This window comes from Oncorhynchus mykiss, chromosome 20 (assembly GCF_013265735.2).
Source record: "Oncorhynchus mykiss isolate Arlee chromosome 20, USDA_OmykA_1.1, whole genome shotgun sequence".
NCBI lineage: Eukaryota > Metazoa > Chordata > Actinopteri > Salmoniformes > Salmonidae > Oncorhynchus > Oncorhynchus mykiss.
Window position 1 is genome coordinate 2,276,343 of NC_048584.1, and position 23,388 is coordinate 2,299,730.

A 23,388-nucleotide genomic window follows, 5' to 3' on the forward strand; every position below is an offset into this window, starting at 1 on the left:
TCAACACAGCTTTTTGCTACCATTCACATTCCATAAACTATAAAGCTTGTTGTATCCCATACATTTTAATGGCGGAATGCAATCTTCAACATTCTGAACTGAAATCACTGCCACAAACATTCAGAATGTTCCACATTTTGAGAGCTTAAAAAACAGTCTATGGCTTATGATGATCTAGTACTTACAAACCAGCCCAAAATAGGTCACTATAGCTAACACACAGCCTCTGAAAACCCTATTAAAACCTTCACTACTTCTAGCATCAATACTACTACCACTGATGCACGATTTGAAGCTTCTATAATCTGCGATGAATTTAGCTATAAACTACAAAAGCACATTAACCGAAGTAAATGTGCGTACTTGCTTGTCTTGAAGCACTTATGGTTATGAAATAGTAGTAATAGACACAGCAATGTAATGTATCAATACAAAAAATAAAGTGATGAAGAATGAAGAAATTAGCAAGAATGAAGGAGTTATATCAAAGCAATCGATTAAGTACACTCAAATTTTAACAATGAATAATGCAACTATCTATTTTTTATTTTGCTTTATAAACATAGAAACACCAATTATATCAGATGTTTATGCAGCACTCTGTCCTACTTTGAGTATTGCATCAGCATGCTGTAATCCAGGCTGGTCCATCTATACAGACACATCGAAAGGGTCATACCACATAGCTGGAGAGAGAGAGAGAGAATCATTAACATATACATGCATAACCTATTTGCACATGAGCCTCATAGATGGGAGATAATTTGGGGGCCACTTTGGGATTCAGAAATTCAACAGTGAGTCAAAACGTTTTTCCCCACCCCTGATCTACATACATCTTTATAAAAACCATGTGGACAAATTCTGACCAACATATTAGATCAATCAGATTTTTTGGTATTACAGTAGGTATCGTAAGTACTCATCCCCCTTGGATTTCTTCACATTTTACTGTGTTACAAATTGGGATTTAAATTGATTTAATTGGACAGTTTATAAAATGATAATCATTAAACACTTCTAAAGTATATTCTAAAATATCATTTTCATTAGAAAGCAAATTACGGACTCCTCTTTCAATCTGTGTATTTCTCCAAAACTCAGAATGCCAGGACCTAAGATCAATGGAGACACTCAAGTTTTTGAATTCTATATCTCCTTACACATTCACAAAAATAGTCATGGCCTCTGAACCTTCCAGCTGCCTACTGGACCCTATTCCAACTTAACTACTGAAAGAGCTACTTCCTGTGCTTGGCCCTCCTATGTTGAACATAATAAACAGCTCCCTATCCTCCGGATTTGTACCAGACCCACTAAAAGTGGCAGTAAAACGCCTCTCCTGAAAAAGTCAAACCTTGACCTGGCAAATGTAAAAAACTAAAGACAACTGACATTTACTCCTGAGGTCCTGATCTGTTGCACCCTCTACAACCACTGTGATTATTATTTGACCCTGCTGGTCAGCTATGACCATTTGAACATCTTGAAAAACAATCTGGCCTAAATGGCCATGTACTCTTATAATCTCCACCTGGCACAGCCAGAAGAGGACTGGCCACCCCTCAGAGCCTGGTTCCTCTCTAGGTTTCTTCCTATGTTTCTGCCTTTCTAGTGAGTTTTCCCTAGCCACTGTGCTTCTACATCTGCATTGCTTGCTGTTTGGGGTTTGAGGCTGGGTTTCTGTATAAACACGTTATGACATCTGCTGATGTAAAAAGGGCTTTACAGTGCATTCGGAAAGTATTCAGACCAATTGACTTTTTCCACATTTTGTTTGGTTACAACCTAATTCTAAAATGGATTAAATAATGTTTTTCCATCATCAATCTACACACAATACCCCATAATGACAAAGAAAAAACAGTTAAAAAAAACCAAAACATTTTCAACTGAAATATCTTATTTACATAATTATTCAGAGCTCAGGTGCTTCATGTTTCCATTGATCATCCTTGAGATGTTTCTACAATGTTATTGGAGGCCACCTGTGGTAAATTCAATTGATTGGACATGATTTGGAAAGGCACACACCTCTCTATATAAGGTCTCACAATTGACAGTGTCAGAGCAAACACCAAGCCACGAGGTCGAAGGAATTGTCCGTAGATCTCCGAAACAAGATTTTGTTGAGGCACAGATCTGGGGAAGGGTGTCTGCATCATTGAAGGTCCCCAAGAACACAGTGGCCTCCATCATTCCTAAATGGGAGAAGTTTGGAACCACCAAGACTCATCCTAGAGCTGGCAAACCGTCCAAACTGAACAATCGGGGGAGAAGGGCCTTGGTCAGGGAGGTGACCAAGAACCAGATAGTCACACCGACAGAGCTCCAGAGTTCCTCTGTGGAGATGGGAGAACCTTCCAGGAGGACAACCATCTCTGGAGCACTTAATCAGGCCTTTATGTTAGAGTGGTCAGACGGAAGCCACTCCTCAGTAAAAAGCACATGACAGCCTGCTTGGAGTTTGCCAAAAGGCCCATATAGGTCTCAGACCATGAGAAACAAGATTCTCTGATCTGATGAAACCAAGATTGAACTCTTTGGCCTGAATGCCAAGCGTCACATCTGGAGGAAACCAGGCACCGTCCCTATCATCCACAGCATAATTGTTAACTTGGCCATGCTTAAAGAGATATTCAGTGTCTGATTTGTTCATTTTAACCATGTACCAATCACTGCTTTTCTTTGAGGCTTTTCGAAAAGCTCCCTGGTCTTTGTAATTGAATCTGTGCTTAAATTCAATACTTGACTGAAGGACCTTACAGATGTTGTTCGATGGGGGACAGAGGAAGGTGTAGTCATTCGAAATTCATATCAACCTGTATTATTTCACACAGATTGAGATGTAACTTATTATGTTACACCAAGTTTTACTTCTGTACTATTTTAGGCTTGATGAATACTGATGCAACAACAATATTTTAATTTGTGAAAATGTGTCGAATCTTCTTTTCACTTTGACGCTATGGAGTATTATGTGTAGATCAATGACAAATCACAATAAAATATTCTGTATTTCAATCCCACTTTGTAACTCAACAAAATGGGATAAAATCCAACGGGAGAATACTTACTTATGATACGCACTGAATATGTCTTACATTTTGTCATATATCATTCATTGGTCCAATGAATTTCGAGAGACTATTTTTTTCATCTTTGCTCTGTCAGAAGAATATTGTTAATGCCTGATCAAACCTTTTTAATTAAATGGCACTATTTTCACAAAACAGTTATTCAAAGCACACACTAAGATTACACTGCACCACATTGAGGGACAAAGTGTTGTCATCATACCCTGCCATCTTGGACTCAGACATACTATCTAACTATTTGAAAATCAAATAAATGATTCTGTAAAACACAGGGCAGAAAAGGCCCTTGGGCAGGAACAATGCAATGCCACTTTGGCTCTCAGTCGCTATAATGTAACATCAAACCATGAAAAATGAAAGCATTCAAAATATACCTTGCCAATATTCCATATAAATATCACTGGAGGGAGTTAAATGATTCAGAAAGATTATTAATTTTAAACATAATCTGAAATTCAACCATTACATACATTACATACTATTCAAAGTTTGCACACGCTGGCACAATTTTCACATTTGGCTGCCTTAAATTTCAATCTAAAAAGGGATTCAACTGGGGTTTTCTTCCACTGATCTAAAAACTATAGAAATGTTCTGAAATGAATAAAACAAATAAGTGCTCTTTGAAAAGGTCTTCAAACCCATTGCTGTGGCACATCTAAATATGTTCAGGTGATAATATTTTCAGAAACAAAATCACACAATTTGTTGAATGAGGTCCATATGTTATCAGAAGTAGTAGTTGTCATGATTTAAGAATAACTCATACTGTACATACAACCTCAGAGCCACCAATGAGCCTTGCAAGTATGTATGGGATACATTTAGTTTGGAATAGATCAGGGGAGGTCAAATAAATATCCCACTGAATATCCCTTTCAGTATGGTAATTCATCTGTGGATGGTGTATCATATCACCCAGACACTGAAAAGATCTGGCCATCTTTCCTAATTGAGCTGCGGGAGATAATGGAAACTGCTCAGGGATATCACTATGATGCTTAAGATCATTTTAAAACAGCCACAGATGTAATGGCTGAGGTGAAAGAGCTGTGCATGGATCAACAACATTGCATTCACTCCACATTACTGGCCTATATGACAAAGTGAATCATCCATCCTGTTTGCAACAATGCCCATAATACTGCAAGACAACATGGCCAATAAATTCACTTTTTGGCCTAAATGACAACTTCAGGTTTGGGTCTAATCCAATACAACACATCCGAGTGAAACCCTCTGTGTTTTCAAGTATTGTGGTGGCAGCATCTTGTTATGGGTCTGCTTGTCACCAACAGGAAAAAATAAATATGGAAGGAACAAAGTCCAGGTAAAAACTTAGAGGAAAACATGCCCCAGTCTTCTGAAGACTTAACCCTGGGATATAGTTTTGTTTAAACAGCTGCACAATTATGCAAATGTGACTTTACAACCTGCAGTATTAAAACAAGCTGTGTAAAACTACATGTGTTATTTCCTAACAGTAAAAAAGTGTGTCAGCGTCAACTCTAATAAAGTGTTCATTTAAGTCGGAATTTGCAACACCCGTGGTGTTAGGGACCTACACTCTAGGGGTGTGAGTTTGTGAACACTGAAAGATTTTTGTTTAAAACTATTTCTGTAGGGCACTTCATTTCTAAGAAAGTGTTCAATACAACGATGTGGGCATTACAATTCTGATCTCAAATTTGCTGTGTCAATCGAGTCATCTTTTACTTATTTTTTAATTTTTAATTTATAAAATGGTATTTAAGAGTAAGTTGTGTAGATCAGTAGGATTGTGTTTTACTTAATCCTTTTTTAGATTTTAATTTACGGCAGCAAAATGGGAGAACTGTGCAAAGTGTAAACTTCCATTAGGAATTATACAGCATATATAAATATATACACTACCGTTCAGTGTGTGTAAACTTTCATTAGTAATTATACAGCATATATAAATATGTACACTACCGTTCAGTGTGTGTAAACTTTCATTAGTAATTATACAGCATATATAAATATATACACTACCGTTCAGTGTGTGTAAACTTTCATTAGTAATTATACAGCATATATAAATATATACACTACCGTTCAGTGTGTGTAAACTTTCATTAGTAATTATACAGCATATATAAATATGTACACTACCGTTCAGTGTGTGTAAACTTTCATTAGTAATTATACAGCATATATAAATATATACACTACCGTTCAGTGTGTGTAAACTTCCATTAGGAATTATACAGCATATATAAATATGTACACTACCGTTCAGTGTGTGTAAACTTTCATTAGTAATTATACAGCATATATAAATATATACACTACCGTTCAGTGTGTGTAAACTTTCATTAGTAATTATACAGCATATATAAATATATACACTACCGTTCAGTGTGTGTAAACTTTCATTAGGAATTATACAGCATATATAAATATGTACACTACCGTTCAGTGTGTGTAAACTTTCATTAGTAATTATACAGCATATATAAATATGTACACTACCGTTCAGTGTGTGTAAACTTTCATTAGGAATTATACAGCATATATAAATATGTACACTACCGTTCAGTGTGTGTAAACTTTCATTAGTAATTATACAGCATATATAAATATATACACTACCGTTCAGTGTGTGTAAACTTTCATTAGGAATTATACAGCATATATAAATATGTACACTACCGTTCAGTGTGTGTAAACTTCCATTAGTAATTATACAGCATATATAAATATGTACACTACCGTGTAGTTTGGGGTCACTTAGAAATGTTCTTGTTTTTGAAAGAAAAGCACATTCTTTGTCCATTCAATTAACATCAAATTGATCAGAAATACAGTGTAGACATTGTTAATTAATGTTGTAAATGACTATTGTAGCTGGAAACGGCAGATTTTTAATGGAATATCTACATAGGCGTACAGAGGCCCATTATCAGCAACCATCACTCCTGTGTTCCAATGGCATGTTGTGTCAGCTAATCCAAGTTTATATTTTTAAAAGGCGAATTGATCATTAGAATACCCTTTTGCAATTATGTTAGCACAGCTGGAAACTGTTGTTCTGATTAAATAATCAATACAACTGGCCTTCTTTAGACTAGTTGAGTATCTGGAGCATCAGCATTTGTGGGTTCTATTACAGGCTCAAAATGACAAACTTCTTCTGAAACTCGTCAATCTATTATTTTTCTGAGAAATGAAGGCTAGATATTTCATTAAAAATAATCTGTTTCCAGCTACAACAGTCATTTACAATATTAACAGTGTCTACACTGTACTTCTGATCCATTTTATGTTATTTTAATGGACAAAAAAAAGTGACCTCAAGCTTTTGAACGCTAGTGTACATATGTCGTTTTTAAAATGTTGTATTTTTCACTGCATCACCACCACACAAAAACATGACAGACCTGGAAAGTTGAAAGTGCCTGCCTTCAGTCTTTGAGGGATGACAACATGGACATGGAGTACAACTCAAACAACAAAGAACCAGGAGACACACCCATTGGAGACACTGGGATGAGAACATGGAGACAAAGACACAAAGCGTGGACAACTCTTATTTATAAGGGTCACTACGGGTCTTCTCATGGTGCATTTAAACAAAACTCTAACAGTATGATTGCTCCACCATAGGAGTGGTTACAGTACGTGGTGTGGTTGTTAAAGCTTCCCTAGTACACACTAAAAACAAATGGTTCTATAGAGTGCCAAATAAAGGTTAGTTTGCTTGTAACTATATGTTTATTTGTTCTATAAGGAACCATGCTCATCAGGTTCTAAATGGAACCTGAATGGTGCTATAAAGAACCATTTAATAAGCTTCTATAAAGAGCCATTCAAAAAAGGTTCTATATAGAACCCAAAAAATAGGGTTCTGCTATGGTTACAACCCTTTTTTTATGGTTCTTTACTTATCCTTTATGGAGAATGGTTTCATTAAGAGCTTTTCTCAATATCAAAGGTTATTTGTAGAACCATACAGGCTGTTTAATTCTGGTTTCATAACCATATTATATTGTTCAAATTCTATAGGTTTTATTGTTGTTTATTAACAAGTTGAATCATGTGTGTTAGCTCTGAAATAGCAGGGGGTCCCCCTGAGGAGAGAATTGAGAACTACTGACTAAGTTAGTAAACCATTCACAACTGACCCAAAGCCATGCTTGGGTCTTTCACGATACACCTTCACTAGCGATAGTCTAAATATAACATGATTTAGCATAACACAACAGATTAACTCAACTGGAATGACTCTCTCACTCACGGTTGCACAAAAAAAGTTGTGTCTAAACCATGCCACAAATTATTCTAATGAGCCACCACCCCTACATTTAAATGATCACTAAAAGAGGAAATAACCCTTTTCTGAACTGCAAAGAAGCATTGAAGGGCTCCAAGGGTTCTTTGGGTCAGCATGGTTCCACATAGAGCCATCACCCTTCCCAAACAACCCTTGTTTTGTGTGTACCTACTGTTTTGTGCATACCACACAAGACATGCCACAAGTGGTCTCTTCACAGTCCCCAAGTCCAGAACAGACTATAGGAGGCACACAGTACTACATAGAGCCATGACTACATGGAACTCTATTCCACATCAAGTAACTGAAGCAAGCAGTAAAATTAGATTTAAAAAACAGATAAAAATACACCTTATGGAACAGCGGGGACTGTGAAGCAACACAAACATAGGCACAGACACATGCATATACACACACACACACACATACGATAACATACACACTATACATACACATGGATTTAGTACTGTAGATATGTGGTAGTGGTGGAGTAGGGGCCTGAGGGCATACAGTGTGTTGTGAAATCTGTGAATGTATTGTAATGTTTTAAAATTGTATAAACTGCCTTAATTTTACTGGACCCCAGGAAGAGTATCTGCTGCTTTGGCAGCAGGTAGCGGGGATGCATAATAAATACAAATACTACGGGAACGACTATGTTGTGAGGATATACACATTCTCAGACCACCTATGGAGGGTCAACATAACCATTCACTGAAACTGAAAGCCCCTGACCTCTAAACATGTGTTTCTTCTTAATGATTCTAGCCATTTTGATTACAACTTACTTTCCTGTGAGAATACTTTGGGTTTAGAATATTGTGATTTCTGACCCGGTTTGTCAAGTTGAGATGAGATTATCCAATTTACCTCCACCGCCATCACAGCAAGTAGCACGGCAAAAATAATGAGCATATTCTCGTCCAACCACTCTCTAATACTCTCTCTGCACCCCTGTAACAGAGAAGTTAAAGCAATCAGTAAAATACCAGGAAATATCAAACTTCTCAGTTAAGGTAGAGAATGTGCTTAACTCTAAATCCTCTTCTTTAAACAAGTCAAAAAGGGTGCTTGGGACCAGAAATAGATCACATACAAATGAAAACAACATACAAGTTTGCTGGCCTTTAAAAAAATAATAATATCAAATGTAACACATTTGAAGTAATGCCATGAGTCAGGACCACTTACTTTTTGATAGATGTCACACGTTGTGTAATTTGAAAAAGGCCGGATGTCATTGCAGTCACACATTTCATAAGAATTGGAGGCATTCTGGGTGTTATTGATGGGGTGGTAACAGGAGCAGGGTGCCTCCACCCAGATATTTGGTCCTGTCCATCCACAACAATGAATCTGCAGGGTTGTAAGAGAAGGAGATAATGCTTAATCTAACACTCTTTCAAAGTCTAAGGCGGGATTCAAACCATGCAGACAACTGACCATCGTACTGCACTTGACACACTGCAATTCTGATTCGGACGTAACTTTCCATGGTGGAAATTGCCATTGGGTCGCACATCAGCTAACCATACCTGTTCTTAAATGACTTCTTAGATCACAAATGTGTTATATGCCAAATTCAAACATCGATGATCCAACTTCATTATATAAATCACTTCATTCACATGGAAATGAAATCATGCATCAAGTTAGAAGACACCTATTTTGAAGTGGGCTTTGTGGAGGTTTAATTACTGTTACTGTGGTTACACCTCCTACACAGCATAGACATTCTACAAGTCAAGTGCAATACCAATAATCTGTGTGGGTTTGAATCCCGGCCTACATTTAATTGAACTAGATTCTATCATAGATGACCTCTCAAGATGAATTCACACATACAGTGTACCAAGCGTCAGCAGCATCTTAGTTTTGATGACATTTGGAACATGTGTTTGGAACTATCCGAACAAACCATGACTCTTAAAGAATTAGGTTGATCCATTCCAATTGATAATCATAGTTAACTGACTGGATGTATTGAGTGTTATTCCAGATGCTCAAAGCACTTTACATTAACGTATGGTGGAAACTCATCTCATCCTTAACCAATGTTTAGCACCCACTAGGGTGATGCCTCAGCAGCCATTTTAAGACAGGAAGCTCACCATACGTTAGCTTTCACAGCGGAGAGGTGAGAAGGGATTTATGCCAATTAGGAATCAGGGGGTGATTTGGTGGCCATGACAATACGTGGTCAGGTTGGGAATTTAGCCAGGACATCGGGGTTAACACCGCTACTCTTCAATACCTCAGTTCAACATCTCATGACCAAATGACCAACTGGCAGTGTATACTACTGCATGTATTACCTCCTGCTGAACGTAGTCCAGAGTCTTCTCAAAGTTCAGATAGTTGGATTCATTCTTGCCGAATGATTCAATGAGATGAAGGACATGCTCTTCGACTTTGCTTTCAAACTAAAACAAAATGTGTGAAAAAGAAATGAGATGCCTTTCAAAAGTCACTCGAACTATTGTGTAAATAACATACCCACTGATATCGACTTACAAGGTTCCCTTTCAACCCATTCACCAGGTAACAAAAGAGGTTTTACTTTCGTGGCACACCCCGAGAAAAACTAGGCTATTGCATTCACAGAATGTGACGCTGTGGAATTAGATATAATAGCAGTGTCCCTTTAAGACAACAATGTTATTTTCAAAATCTCCCTGCATTGATGATTGTCACATCATTATGAAATGCGTATGTATTTGACTTGCTCCTAGCAGTGGCTCAGTAGGTAGAGCATGGCACTTCCATTGCCAGGGTTGTGGGTTCGTATTCCCATGGGGGATGTATGAGCTTTGGCTAAATTACTCAATTGCAAATGTAAAATGTGGCAAGCGGAGAAAAAACGGAAACCTGGTCATAGGGAGACAAATGATTTACCATAGATAGATAGCTAGTTCAGGAAGTCATCTTTATTGTCACAAATCTTTGAATATCTTTGTAATTCATAAATAAGGGTGAACCAACACAATCTTGAGTGCCAGTCATGATTTTAATAGTATAAATAGTGTCATTGTTGATTGTGATGTGTAACTATGGTCAAATAACACCGAGGATTGTGTGAATTTAAGCATTGTACATGGCTCGTGTGAAGAAAAGTACATAAGTAAGCGTAGTTACTCAGGTAATAGGTAAATGTCTTACTGAAGTCCACTGAGTGAAGAGCAGAACCGCTCCCACAATCTGAGCAGCAAGAAGGATGGAGAGCAGGAAGAAATACTGTAAAGATGAGCAATAGTTAGAGTAGATCAATCACTGCCATATTTGTATGTGCTGCTGCATAATTTATTTGTTTGTGTTTTAGGTGTGTGTAACCTACACAAGTTTGGACATACAGTGGGGCAAAAACGTATTTAGTAAGCCACCAATTGTGCAAGTTCTCCCACTTAAAAGATGAGAGAGGCCTGTAATTTTCATCATAGGTTAGTGCACTTCAACTTCAACTATGAAAAATCCAGAAAATCACATTGTAGGATTTTTAATGAATTTATTTGCAAATTATGGTGGAAAATAAGTATTTGGTCAATAACAAAAGTTTATATCAATACTTTGTTATATACCCTTTGTTGGCAATGACAGAGGTCAAATGTTTTCTGTAAGTCTTCACAAGGTTTTCACACACTGTTGCTGGTATTTTGGCCCATTCCTCCATGCAGATCTCCTCTAGAGCAGTGATGTTTTGGGGCTGTTGCTGGGCAACACGGACTTTCAACTCCCTCCAAAGATTTTCTATGGGGTTGAAATTTTGAGACTGGCTAGGCCTTAAATCACTGACCACAACAGGCGCTTATTAGAGCCAGGCGTCTATTTGAGCCAGGTGTTTATTTCCTTAATCCACACAGCTTTTGCTTATTTGTATAGTTTGTTTAATTCCAGCATTCACTTCCTGCATCTTAGTACATTTCTTCATTTCCTGCACTAATGTGTTATCCTTTACTCACAGTGTTGTGTTTCTTTTGTCTTAGTATGCCTCTATTTTGGATGAAAAATTACTTTTACTTCGCAGAATAATTATTCTCCTCTTTGACTGTCCATTTTTTTCAAATTTCTGGGTGTCTGTACTCCCGAAGTTGTTAACTTTTTTTGTGCTTCCCAGTTAGCTAGCATTTCTCTGCTGATTGCAGCCAATGGCTAGCAGTTTCTTACTGGCAATAAAAAACATTTTTTTTCTTGGCATTACTGAATTATTTAATATAACAAATCAAAAATTAACCCTCAAACAATTGATGGTAATTCATGTCACGACAGGCCTGATGGAAACAGACAATTTGTCAGTAAATTTCCAAATGTCTACAAAACGCTCATTAGAATATTTTGGAGCCTGGCTTGCGCACAGCTCTTTTGTGCAACCGTGAGTGAGAGTCATTTCAGTTGATCAAATGTGTTTTTTATGCCATTACATATTATATATGAATATTGCCAGTGACAATGTTTTGTAAAATATTCCAGTATGGCCTTGTATCCATTGACTAAAGTAGTCAGTGATTCTCCATTCTGTCCTTGGGGACCCCCAGCTGTTCCAGATGTAGCTCACTTGATTCAACTTGACAATTAACACAGATGACATTTCAACAATATAATATGGTTGACCAGAATAAAAAACCCTGTATGGTTTTTAAAGATGATCTACAAAGAACCTTTCAGATTGAGAATGGTTCTTTATAGAACCTTTATGATCCTGAGTGGGCACATTTCAAATCAAATTTGATTAGTTACATGCGCTGAATACAACAGGTGTAGCCCTTACAGCAAAATGCTTACTTACGAGCCCCTAACCAACAGTGCAATCCCCCCCCCCCCCCCCCCCCCCGCTCAAAAACTATGGATAAGAATAAGAGATAAAAGTAACAAGTAATAAAAGAGCAGCAGTAAAAAATAACAATATATACATGGGGGTGCCGGTACAGAGTCAATGTGCGGGGACCATGTTAGTGTGTTGGTGATGTGGACACCAAGTAACTTGAAGCTCTCAACCTGCTCCACTGCAGCCCCGTCGATGAGAATGGGGGCGTGCTCGGTACTCTTTTTCCTGTACTCCACAATCATCTCCTTTGTCTTGATCACGTTGCGGGAGAAGTTGTTGTCCTGGCACCATACGGCCAGGTCTCTGACCTCCTCCCGAAAGGCTGTCTCATTGTTGTCGGTGATCAGGCCTACCGCTGTTGTGTCAACGGCAAATTTAATGATGGTGTTGGAGTCGTGCCTGGCCGTACAGTCATGAGTGAACAGGGAGTACAGGAGGGGGCTGAGCACGCACCCCTGAGGGGCCCCTGTGTTGAGGATCAGCTGGGCGGATGTGTGGTTACTTACCCTTACCTCCTGGGAGCGGCCGTGAGGAAGTCCAGGATCCAGTTGCAGAGGGAGGTGTTTAGTCCCAGTGTCCTTAGCCTATTGATGAGCTTTCAGGGCACTATAGTGCTGAACGCTGAGCAGTAGTCAATGAACAGAATTCTCACATAGGTGTTCCTTTTGTCCAGGTGGGAAAGGGCAGAGTGGAGTGCAATAGAGATTGCATCCTCAGTGGATCTGTTGGGGCGGTATGCAAATTGGAGTGGGTCTAGGGTTTCTGGGACGATGGTGTTGATGTGAGCCATGACCAGCCTTTCAAAGCACTTCATGGCTACAGACGTGAGTGCTACGGGTCGGTAGCCATTTAGGCAGGTTACCTTAGTGTTGTTGGTTACATGCACTATGGTGGTCTGCTTCAAACATGTTGGTATTACAGACTTGGACAGGGAGAGTTTGAAAATGTCAGTGAAGACACTTGCCAGTTGGTCAGCGTATGCTCACAGTACACGTCCTGTTAATCCGTCTGGCCCTGTGGCCTTGTGAGCGTTGACCTGTCTAAAGGTCTCACTCACATCGGCTGCAGAGAGCGTGATCACACTGTCTTCCGGTTCAGCTGGTGCTCTCATGCATGTTTCAGTGTTATTTGCCTCGAAGTGAGCTTAGTTTAGCTCATCTGGTAGGCTCGTGTCACTGGGTAGCTCTCGGCTGTGCTTCCCTTTGTAGTCTGTAATGGTTTGCAAGCCCTGCTACATCTGATGAGCATCAGAGCCGGTGTAGTGCGACTTGATCTTAGTCCTGTATTGATGCTTTGCCTGTTTGATGGTTCATCGAAGGGCATAGCGGGATTTCTTATCAGCCTCTGGGTTAGAGTCCCGCTCCCTGAAAGCGGCAGCTCTAGCCTTTAGCTCATTGCGGATGCTGCCTGTAATCCATGGCTTCTGGTTGGGGTACGTACGTACGGTCACTGTGAGGACGACGTCATCGATGCACTTATTGATGAAGCCAATGACAGGCGTGGTGTTATACTCCTCAATGCCATTGGAGGAATCCCAGAATATATTCCAGTCTGTGCTAGCAAAACAGTCCTGTAGCTTAGCATCTGCTTCATCTGACCACTTTTTTATTGATCTAATTACTGGTGCTTCCTGCTTTAATTTTTTGCTTGTAAGCAGGAATCAGGAGGATGGAGTTATGGTCAGATTTTCCAAATGGAGGGTGAGGGAGAGCTTTGTATGCTTCTCTGTGTGTGGAGTATAGGTGGTCCAGAGTTTTTTGTTGCACATTTAACATGCTGATAGAAATGTTCTAAAACTGATTTAAGTGACCCTGCATTAAAGTCCCCGGCTACTAGGAGCACCGTCTCTGGGTGAACGTTTTCTTATGGCGGAATTCAGTGGTATCTCAGTGCCAACCTCTGAGGTTTTATGTAAACAGCTACGAAAAATACAGATGAGAACTCTCTCAGTAGGTAGTGTGGTCTACAGCTTAGGCGAGCAATAGCTAGAGACTTCCTTAGATATAATGCACCAGCTGTTATTTACAAAAATACTAGTCTGTCTCCCCTTGCCTTGCCAGACACCACTGTTCTACCCTGGCGGTACATCGTATAACCAGCCAGCTGTGTGTTGATATTGTCGTTGTTCGGCCACAACTCCGTAAAGCATAAGATGTTACAGTTTTTAATGTCCCGTTGGTAGTTTAATCTTCCCAATAACTCGTCCATTGTATTGTCCAAAGATTGCATGTGTGCTAGCAGAATTGAGGGAAGTGGGGGTTTATTCGATCACCTCTGACTTTTCAGCAGGCAGCCTGCTCTCCGGCCTCTCTTTCTCCGTCTCCTCTTCCCGCAGATCACGGGGCTCTGATCCTCTTCATGAAAGAAGAAAAAGGATTCTGATAGTCCGTGGTGAGGAATTGCAGTCTTGATGTCTAGAAGTTATTTTCGGTCATAAGATACAATAGCGGCAACATTATGTACAAAATTAGTAAATAAATAAGTTACAAACAACGCAAATAAACAAACAAAAAAATACAATCGATTGGGGGCACGTAAAAATCTGCCTTCTGCTCTGGTGCCATCTTACATTTGCTATATAATGTTAAATGTTTTGTGACAAAACCATTAGTACAGTTGAAAATGCGAAGCAAACCCATTTAACTTGCATTTTTTAGTTAAATTTAACCACAAAAGTTATTTTGACGTGCACCACGTCCTCACGCACAGCCGTTTACCCACAACAAGTAAATTTGATGGAAACATCTCATAACACAACAAAAACTGGAAAAAGTCAAGGGATGTGAATCATTTCCGACGGTAGGAGTGAATGGATAGGGTTTATAAAAATCATTAGGGCAAGTGTTTCATCAGCATTCAGTAAGATGTAAATTCTACAAATGTCACGACAGGCCTGATAAAAGCAAATATTGATGTACAGTGCTTTCAGAAATTATTCAGACCCCTTCCCTTTTTCCACATTTTGTTACAGCCTTATTCTAGAATGGATTAAATAAATTTTTCCTCATCAATCTATCCACAATACCCGTAATGACAAAGTGAAAACAGGTTTTTAGATTTAAAAAAAAATGTATATATAAAAAAACAGAAATGCCATATTTACATAAATATTAAGACTCTTTGCTATGAAATTGAGCTCAAGTGCATCCTGTTTCCATTGATCATCCTTGAGATGTTTCTACAACTAGATTGTAGTCCACCTGTGGTAAATTCAATTGATTGGAAATGATTTGGAAAGGCACACACCTGTCTATATAAGTTTCCACAGATGACAGTGCATGTCAGAGCAACCAGCAAGTCATGAAGTCAAAGGAATTATCCATAAAGCACCAAGATATGATTGGGTTGAGGCTCAGATCTGGGGAAGTATACCAAAAAATGTATGGAAAGTCCCCAAGAACGGTGGCCTCCATCATTCTTAAATGGAAGAAGTCTGGAACCACCAAGAGGAATCGGGGAAGAAGGGCCTCGATCAGGGAGGTGACCAATAATCTGAAGGTCACTCTGACAGTTCCTCTGTGGAGATGGGAGAATAATGGCGGCAGCATAATGCTGTGGGTATATTTTTCAACAGAAGGGACTGGGAGACTAGTCAGGATCGAATGAAAGCTGAACAGAGAAAAGTACAGAGAGTTCCTTGATGAAAACATACTTCAGAGTGGTCAGGACCTTAAACTGGGTCAACGGTTCACCTTAAAACAAGACAACGACCCTAAGCACGCAGCCAAGATAAAACAGGAGTGACTTTGAGTCTTTGAATGGCCCAGCCAGAGCCCAGACTTGAACCCGATCAAACGTTTCTGGATAGACCTGAAAATAGCTGTGCAGCGACGCTCCCCATCCAACCTGACAGAGCTAAGGAGGATCTGCAGAGAAGAATGGGAGAACTCCCCAAGTACAGGTGTACCAAACTTGTAGCGTCATACCCAAGAAGACTTGAGGCTGTAATCGCTGCCAAAGCTGCTTCAACAAAATACTGAGTAAAGGGTCTGAATAATTATGTAAATATGATATTTACGTTTTTTCTTTTTAGAGTTTTGCAAATATTTCTAAAAAACAGCTTTTGTTTGTCATTATGTGTAAGTTGATGAGGGGAAAACCAATTAAATCAATTTTAGAATAAGGTAACGTAACAAAAAGTGGAAAAAGTCAAGGGGTCTGAATACTTTCCAAATGCACTATAATAACCACCAGTATGTTGTGTTGTCCTTGCACTGCGACTCGGGAAAGCGTACAGTTTATAAGGCTACAAATGAAATTATTTATGATCAACTTCACAGGGTGGTGAAAGTACACGGTGATGATCTTGATGCTCCTTTACAATAATTGTTGATGGTTTTAGTTTGGTGACATGATAATCGATGCTTGGCTGCCATTTGACAAATACAAAAAATCTCGCTCTTTCTTCCATAATAATCTTGTCATGTACACACAAAATGATTTTTTACAAATGCACTCAGAGCTTGTCAGCTGTTTTGAATGATGTCTTACCATTCCTAACATGCATTTCACCTCCTTCAATGCACCCAGACACCCAATGAAGCCCAACGACATCGTAGCACTTCCACCAATGACCAGAAAATAGGAGAAGACAGGAAAAGACATATAGGGAGGGGCAGGCACTGTAAAAAGAGGAAATAACATAATTTGAGATACTTGTTGCTCATACTGGTATGGGTTGCCAGCAGTAATAGCTGTACCGTGCACTCAACTTTGAAATAAGAATTGGACCAGTGTCGAACCAAAGCACAATCATGTCTCAATTTGAAAACAAATCTGGGGTTAAAGTAGACCTATTATTTGACTAGTTTGTGAATATAATATGTAGCTTACAGGCTGTCTGTTTTGAATGAATAAACTCATATTTCTTAATATAAATACCAAAAAAGCATGTTTTGGAAGGACATCAGGAATGAAATACTGTGATTTTGTTCATGAGATCCAAAAGTGAATCAGAAAGACAATTCCTAGTGTATGAAAAAGGACTATCTCAGGGAACGTTATTCCTATATTACTACAGATACATCATTGTATTTAAGGATATTTGTGTGTGGAAATATTACATTATGTAATATTACATATTGTCATTCATTGTAAGGAGTGGTTGATGAAAACAGAAACTCACTGAAGAAGCTTGTCTCAGCAAGGACTATCCATATCCCAAGTGACAGAAGGAGGGCGCCCACACACTGGTGGGAGGGTGATATCTTATTGCATTGCACAATAAATACATCTCTCAACTAAGAATTAATTTCACCTATCAATAGATATTTCGACAGACTTCAAGCAAGTTCAATCAACCTGCAAATATACAGTGTACTTTTATCAGTGAATTTGGGCAACAGTTACCACCATTCTTATGTCTAGCAGGATAAACATTTAAATACGTGAATGCTCAAACTTACAGCAAAAAGGAGATTGAAAAGGAATAGGAAATATTTGATGAGATCAATACAGCCTTGGGATGCCATTCTGTTTCTGAAAAATAAGAAACACAATCACAGTCATTATGGAGTTGTTCACTGCTTTGTAATTTGAATGGTCGTTTGGACTGCATTTCTGCTTCCGACACAGCATTAACATTCTACAAGTCGAGTGCAGTGTAATGTTGGTCATCTACGTTTGTTTGAATCCTCGCCAATGTGGTTTCAAAGGTTGGTGGTCAATGGGTGGAAAATCAATGCTCTCTGTTATTAGTAATAGACCAGCGCGGGTGTGTGGCTGAGGGTTAGCACCAACAACTCTGCACCACATGTTGTACTCGCTTCAGAGAGACATGGGTTTGCTTCTCGAGCCAACATTTCCATTCTGCCTCCATCTTTCTACCCCTCTCCTTCCTTCTGTCTAGATAAAATACAAAAGGGGATACGGAATGGGATTTTTTTTTTTAAACCAGGGGTGTCATATACCCTTCTCCTAGGTGATACAACCCAACATATTATATTACCCTTCAAGGTGATGAATTATTCACTAGTCACCTTCATACAGCTCTCCAACACTAACTTAATGTCAATGTAGACAAGACGTTATTACTTTCATGATACGTTTATAAATAGCTGTTTTTAGCAATTGTTGTTTTCCTAAATATTTTCCATCTTGCAATATTACACAACAATTAACCGCATCTTTCTGTTTGAAGCTGAATACAAGTCCCATCTTCAGTGTGAAGCCTTTGTTGGTTTTTGTCATTTGTCATTTGTAAGCTTCCATGATTAGTTTACCAAAGAATGTCTGCATATAAAGCATTTACAATCCTACAGTATCACATATATCTTGATTTGCCCTCAAGATATCCATCTCTTTGATATTAAATTAACTGCTCATTTCTAAACTTGAAATACACATTCTTTTCTTACCTGAAATGTAACGAGAAGTAACGATGAACCGATAAAAGCAGAAATGGGTTTTGAGCGAGACGGTACAGGAAAAAACAGGGTGGTTACACAGATACAAATAGAACATGCAAATGAACTGTCACAGCTGAGCAAATATTACAAACCATATATTTTCACTCTCCTCCAAGATGTTTTTTCAGTTGGTTTTTAATATCCCATATTCAATCAGTTTAATTTGCCTTGAATTGTTTGTTTGACCAGCGTAAGTACACTCGCTGTAACCAATCTGCCTGCTTAATTAAAAATGAATGAAACCAGGAAGAGGAAAAGGGGTAGCTTATATTTTTTTGTCAACCACAATCTAAACTACTTCATATGACTTAACTAATTAGATATAATTAGTTATGACATTTCCCAGAGCACCGGTTTGGTCCTGTTATAGCAACCTTTGAGAAAGTCCTTGTGGTAATTGTAGGCTTGACTTTTCTTAAATTCCTGAATCATCACTATTTAGAAGTCTTTACAATGTGGTTAAAAACATTTCTGAGTATGAACAGTGTGCTGAAACAAACAATTAGGAACATTTAGCATTTTATTTGGGTACATTTAGTTAACAATAGTGTTCATGGTGAAAAATGTCTGAAGTGAATGTGCAGTCATGAATTTTTACTAACAACTGATATGAGATGGCGTGGCTAACCAGGCAGTCAAAGCATTAATAACTCAAAATCACTTCATATTCAGTTCCAATCTGTTTTTACCACTCTCAGCATCAACCACTCTCAATGTCGAGAGCTATCAAAGGAACAATGTTCAGGTTTAGCCTACACTACCGGTTAAAAGTTTCACAACACCTACTCATTCAAGGGTTTTTCTTTATTTGTACTATTGCCTATATTGTAGAATAATAGTGAAGACATCAAAACTATGAAATAACCCATATGGAATCATGTAGTAACCAAAAATGTGTTAAACAAATCAAAATATATTTTATATTTGAGATTCTTCAAATAGCCACCCTTTGCCTTGATGAAAGCTTTGCACACTCTTGGGATTCTCTCAACCAGCTTCATGAGGTAGACACCTGGAATGCATTTCAATTAACAGGTGTGCCTTCTTAAAAGTTCATTTGTGGAATTTCTTTCCTTCTTAATGTGTATGAGCCAATCAGTTGTGTTGTGACACAGTGTGTGTGTGTGTGTGTGTGGGGGGGGGGGGGGGGGGGGGGTGTATACAGAAGATGGCCCTATTTGTTAAAACACCAAGTAATATGGCAAGAACAGCTCAAATAAGCAAAGAGAAACGACAGTCCATCATTATGTTAAGACATGAAGGTCAGTCAATCTGTAAAATTTCAAGAACTTATAAAGTTTCTACAAGTGCAGTCACAAAAACCATCAAGCGTTATGATGAAACTGGCTCTCATGAGGACCGCCACAGAAATGGAAGACCCAGAGTTACCTCTGCTGAAGAGGACAACTTCATTAGAGTTATCAGCCTCAGAAATTGCAGCCCAAATAAATGCTTCAGAGTTCAAGTAACAGACACATCTCAACATCAACTGTTCAGAGGAGACTATGTGAATCAGGCCTTCATGGTCAAATTGCTGCAAATAAACCACTACTAAAGGACACCAATAAAAAGAAGAGACTTGCTTGGGCCAAAAAACACAAGAAATGGACATTAGACGGTCTGTGATTTATTTAGAATTTAAGAGACACTTAACCAGCATGGCTACCACAGAATTCTGCAACATTCTGCAGCCATCCCATCTGGTTTGGGCTTAGTGGGACTATAATTCGTTTTTTAACAGGACAATAACCAAACACACCTCCAGGCTGTGTAAGGGCTATTTGACCAAGAAGGAGAGTGATGGAGTGCTGCATCAGATGGCCTCCACAATCCCCGACCTCAACCAAATTGAGATGGTTTGGGATGAGTCGGACCGCAGAGTGAAGGAAAAGCAGCCAACAAGTGCTCAGTGTAAGTGGGAACTCCTTCAAGACTGTTGGAAAAGTATTCCAGGTGAAGCTGGTTTAGAGAATGCCAAGAGTGTGCAAAGCTGTCATCAAGGCAAATGGTGGCTATTTGAAGAATCTCAAATGTAAAATATATTTCGATTTGTGTAACACTTATTTGGTTACTACATGATTCCATATGTGTTATTCCATAGTTTGTATGACTTCACTATTATTCTACAATGTAGAAAATAGTACAAATAAAGAAAACCCCTTGACTGAGTAGGTGTTCTAAAACTTTTAACCGGTAGTGTAAGTGAATAATTATCAATCACAAACATTCACCTGATTTTCCATTTGTGCCCTGGACTGTGTGCCTGAGACGGTTAAGTACAAATAGAGCAGCACAGAACATTTTAGTGTCTCACTTATCCAGGTCAACTCCAAAGGCATGAGAGTGGGAGGAAGAGATTGGCTAAAGAAATACAATGCATTTAGTGTGGGCACAACTGGTGACTTGGGTAAACCCTTTCCCTTAATCAAAGTTATGAATTCACTTCAGTCATTCACCTCTATCCAGTTTCAATCAGTTTTCAGTAGCAGGTCAAACTTGAAGCCCTTCAGCTTTGTTCTATTTCTGTGCAAGGTTTTTTTGTGTTTAGTTATTAGCCTAACTGATCTTAGTGGTCTGACGCTAATGGCTAGCAGGAGGTGGATGAAATTATACCATAATTATATCTAGGCCATTAGATACATAAAGGGAGCAATGCTAATGGATTTTGTCCTGTTATGGAATATGTGGTGTTTAACAAAGTGGGGGCTTGCTTGTACAAGCTCTCAATTGCAAACGTAATAAACAGGGCTCTCTTCTAAAATGACTCCAGCTAGCCCTTGTTATTGCCTTATTGGCCAGTTTTAGTTCCCAAGACGTTTTTTGAAAGTTGATGCAGATGTTTGATTACTGAAGAACATACACCTGAAAGTTAGTGTCCATAAAAAGTGTCCATAAAAATATAAACATATAAAGAAACATATAAAGAAACCTCAAGTTGGACAATTGTTGTGTGTTCCGAGAACGTGTTAATTAGGGTTTAATATTTCCCGGGGCCCAAATCCACAAAGCGTCTCAGAAAAGGTCCTAGGAATCCTGTTAAAACTTGTTTTCAGAGAAGAAAAAAAAATCAGCTGAGAGTAGACTTTAGGATGATGTGAAGACACTGCTCAGTCAAACTCAGCCAGGACGAAAATCTTTATCTCAGCTGGTAATCAAGAGGTACCGCAAAGGAAAGATAGTGATGACGCTCATTACAGTTGTTGAAAATCATGGAGAATAACTAGGGATGTGCCGAGAAGTCGGACAAAACCAGTAGGTAACGGATATGGTCTATTTTCCTGATACGATTATGCCTGTATGTAAAGAGAAGGGTGGGCTGTACGTTGATCCTGTTACTTTGACTGTTTAGAGCGAAGCCGTATTTCTCTGTCACCCTGGCTCTTTTTTTTTTTCGCTTCGGCTTCTTTTCTACCAGATCAATTCTCCTCCAATATTTGATCATTTAGATATGAAATATGCTTCTTCTTTTCTTTTTTTTTCACCAGTTCAATTTAAAGAGTACTCAGATCGGTTATTTTAAAGAGGACTAAATGTGAAAACCCCCTAAGTGACAAAAACACCTCCGCACGCTGCTCATAATCTGCAGTTTTTTTGGTCTATAAAAGTGCAGGGAGGTATTTCTCCAACTTCTACTTACTTATATAAAAACACTTCCGTGTTTTCCGATCATGAGTATTATCCGATCCGACTATCAACTGTCAATTTATGGATACAATAATGAATACGAGTATTGACAGATCGGCATACCCCTAGGAATAACCAATCGTGATGCGACATCGCCTGCTGTGAAATCTATAGCACGCTTCAGACCTCCACGGTGAATGCGACTGTACATCAAATGTTGCGATTGTAAAACATTTCATATCACTTTTCCCTGATACGGTCACTTTGCCTACTCTTAATTCTTGCCTAATGGCATTAATAAAATTGTATTTTTACCAATTCAGTAGCCTAGAAGTTTTATAATAGTACTGTTTTCTCAACACTTACACTACCGGTCATAAGTTTTAAAACACCTACTCATTCAAGGATTTTCTTTATTTGTACTATTTTCTACATAGTAGAATAATAGTGAAGACATCAAAACTATGAAATAACACATATGGAATCATGTAGTAACCAGAAAAGTGTTACACAAATCAAAATATATTTTCGAAACTATGAAATAACACATATTTTGATTTGTCTAAAACTTTTGACCGGTAAAGTATGTCACTCCCGTTCAACAACTCTAAATCGCTTTGGCATGGTAGGCATCAAGTCACTTGCCAATAATGTTGCATAAAGCGTTTGAAAGGTCTATCATTTTCGTCGAACACAATCAAAGGACCTAAAGCAGGCCACATTCAGTCTTCCCCAAGGTCCGGAAGGCCACACAACATTTGTATTATATTTCCCAGACACGAGGGGAACAGAGGATAATATACACGTAGAGTAATGAGGGGATGTAAACCAGGTGTGCGGAAAAACAAGACAAAACAAATGGAAAGGTGGAAAGGCGATGGCTAGATATCCGGTGACCGTCGACGCCGCCCGAACAAGGAGATGGACCGACTTCGGCGGGAGCTGTGACACTAATGATCATCGAAACCAATGCTAGACAGTCGGATATTCCAAAGCCATGGATATGGGACAATTGTTTTGCAATTTTGATGCTAGGAAATATAATACAAATGTTGTGTGGCCTTCCGGACCTTGGGGAAGACTGAATGTGGCCTTCCACTTCAGGAGGCTGAAGAAATTTTGCATGGGCCCTAAGACGCTCACAAA

The 23,388-nt window shown here is 38.8% G+C and overlaps 2 protein-coding genes across 3 annotated transcripts in view; one reads left to right on the forward strand and one right to left on the reverse strand.

Annotated features, from left to right (window-relative positions):
- gall (galanin-like) overlaps positions 1-23,388 on the forward strand; it is a 73,582-nt gene that overhangs the window by 28,247 nt on the left and 21,947 nt on the right. The gene's annotated exons all lie outside the window — the stretch shown is intronic.
- Positions 316-18,605, reverse strand: cd37 (CD37 molecule). Of its 2 annotated transcripts, none has more exons than XM_036955597.1 (10): positions 18,568-18,605; positions 17,832-18,055; positions 17,617-17,689; positions 17,337-17,400; positions 16,703-16,833; positions 10,552-10,626; positions 9,708-9,815; positions 8,584-8,748; positions 8,263-8,346; positions 316-686 (listed from the first exon to the last, which is right to left on the reverse strand). In XM_036955597.1, the coding sequence occupies exons 2-10, from the start codon at positions 17,963-17,965 to the stop codon at positions 606-608; spliced, it is 915 nt and encodes a 304-aa protein (XP_036811492.1). In that variant the 5' UTR covers positions 17,966-18,055; positions 18,568-18,605; the 3' UTR covers positions 316-605. The 2 variants fall into 2 exon arrangements, with proteins under 2 accessions (XP_036811492.1, XP_021431113.2); XM_021575438.2 differs by having other exon boundaries at positions 588-686; positions 8,181-8,346.

Coding starts and splice junctions, on each gene's coding strand:
- cd37 (XM_021575438.2), bottom strand. CDS start 17,965: ATGTGGTGCAGAGTTGTTGGTGCTAACCCTCAGCCACACACCCGCGCT. Junction 10,627..16,702: donor TGAAATGCATGTTAGGAATG/GTAAGACATCAT, acceptor TCATCTTTACAG/TATTTCTTCCTGCTCTCCAT. Junction 687..8,180: donor CAAAGTATTCTCACAGGAAA/GTAAGTTGTAAT, acceptor CTCTCTCTCCAG/CTATGTGGTATGACCCTTTC.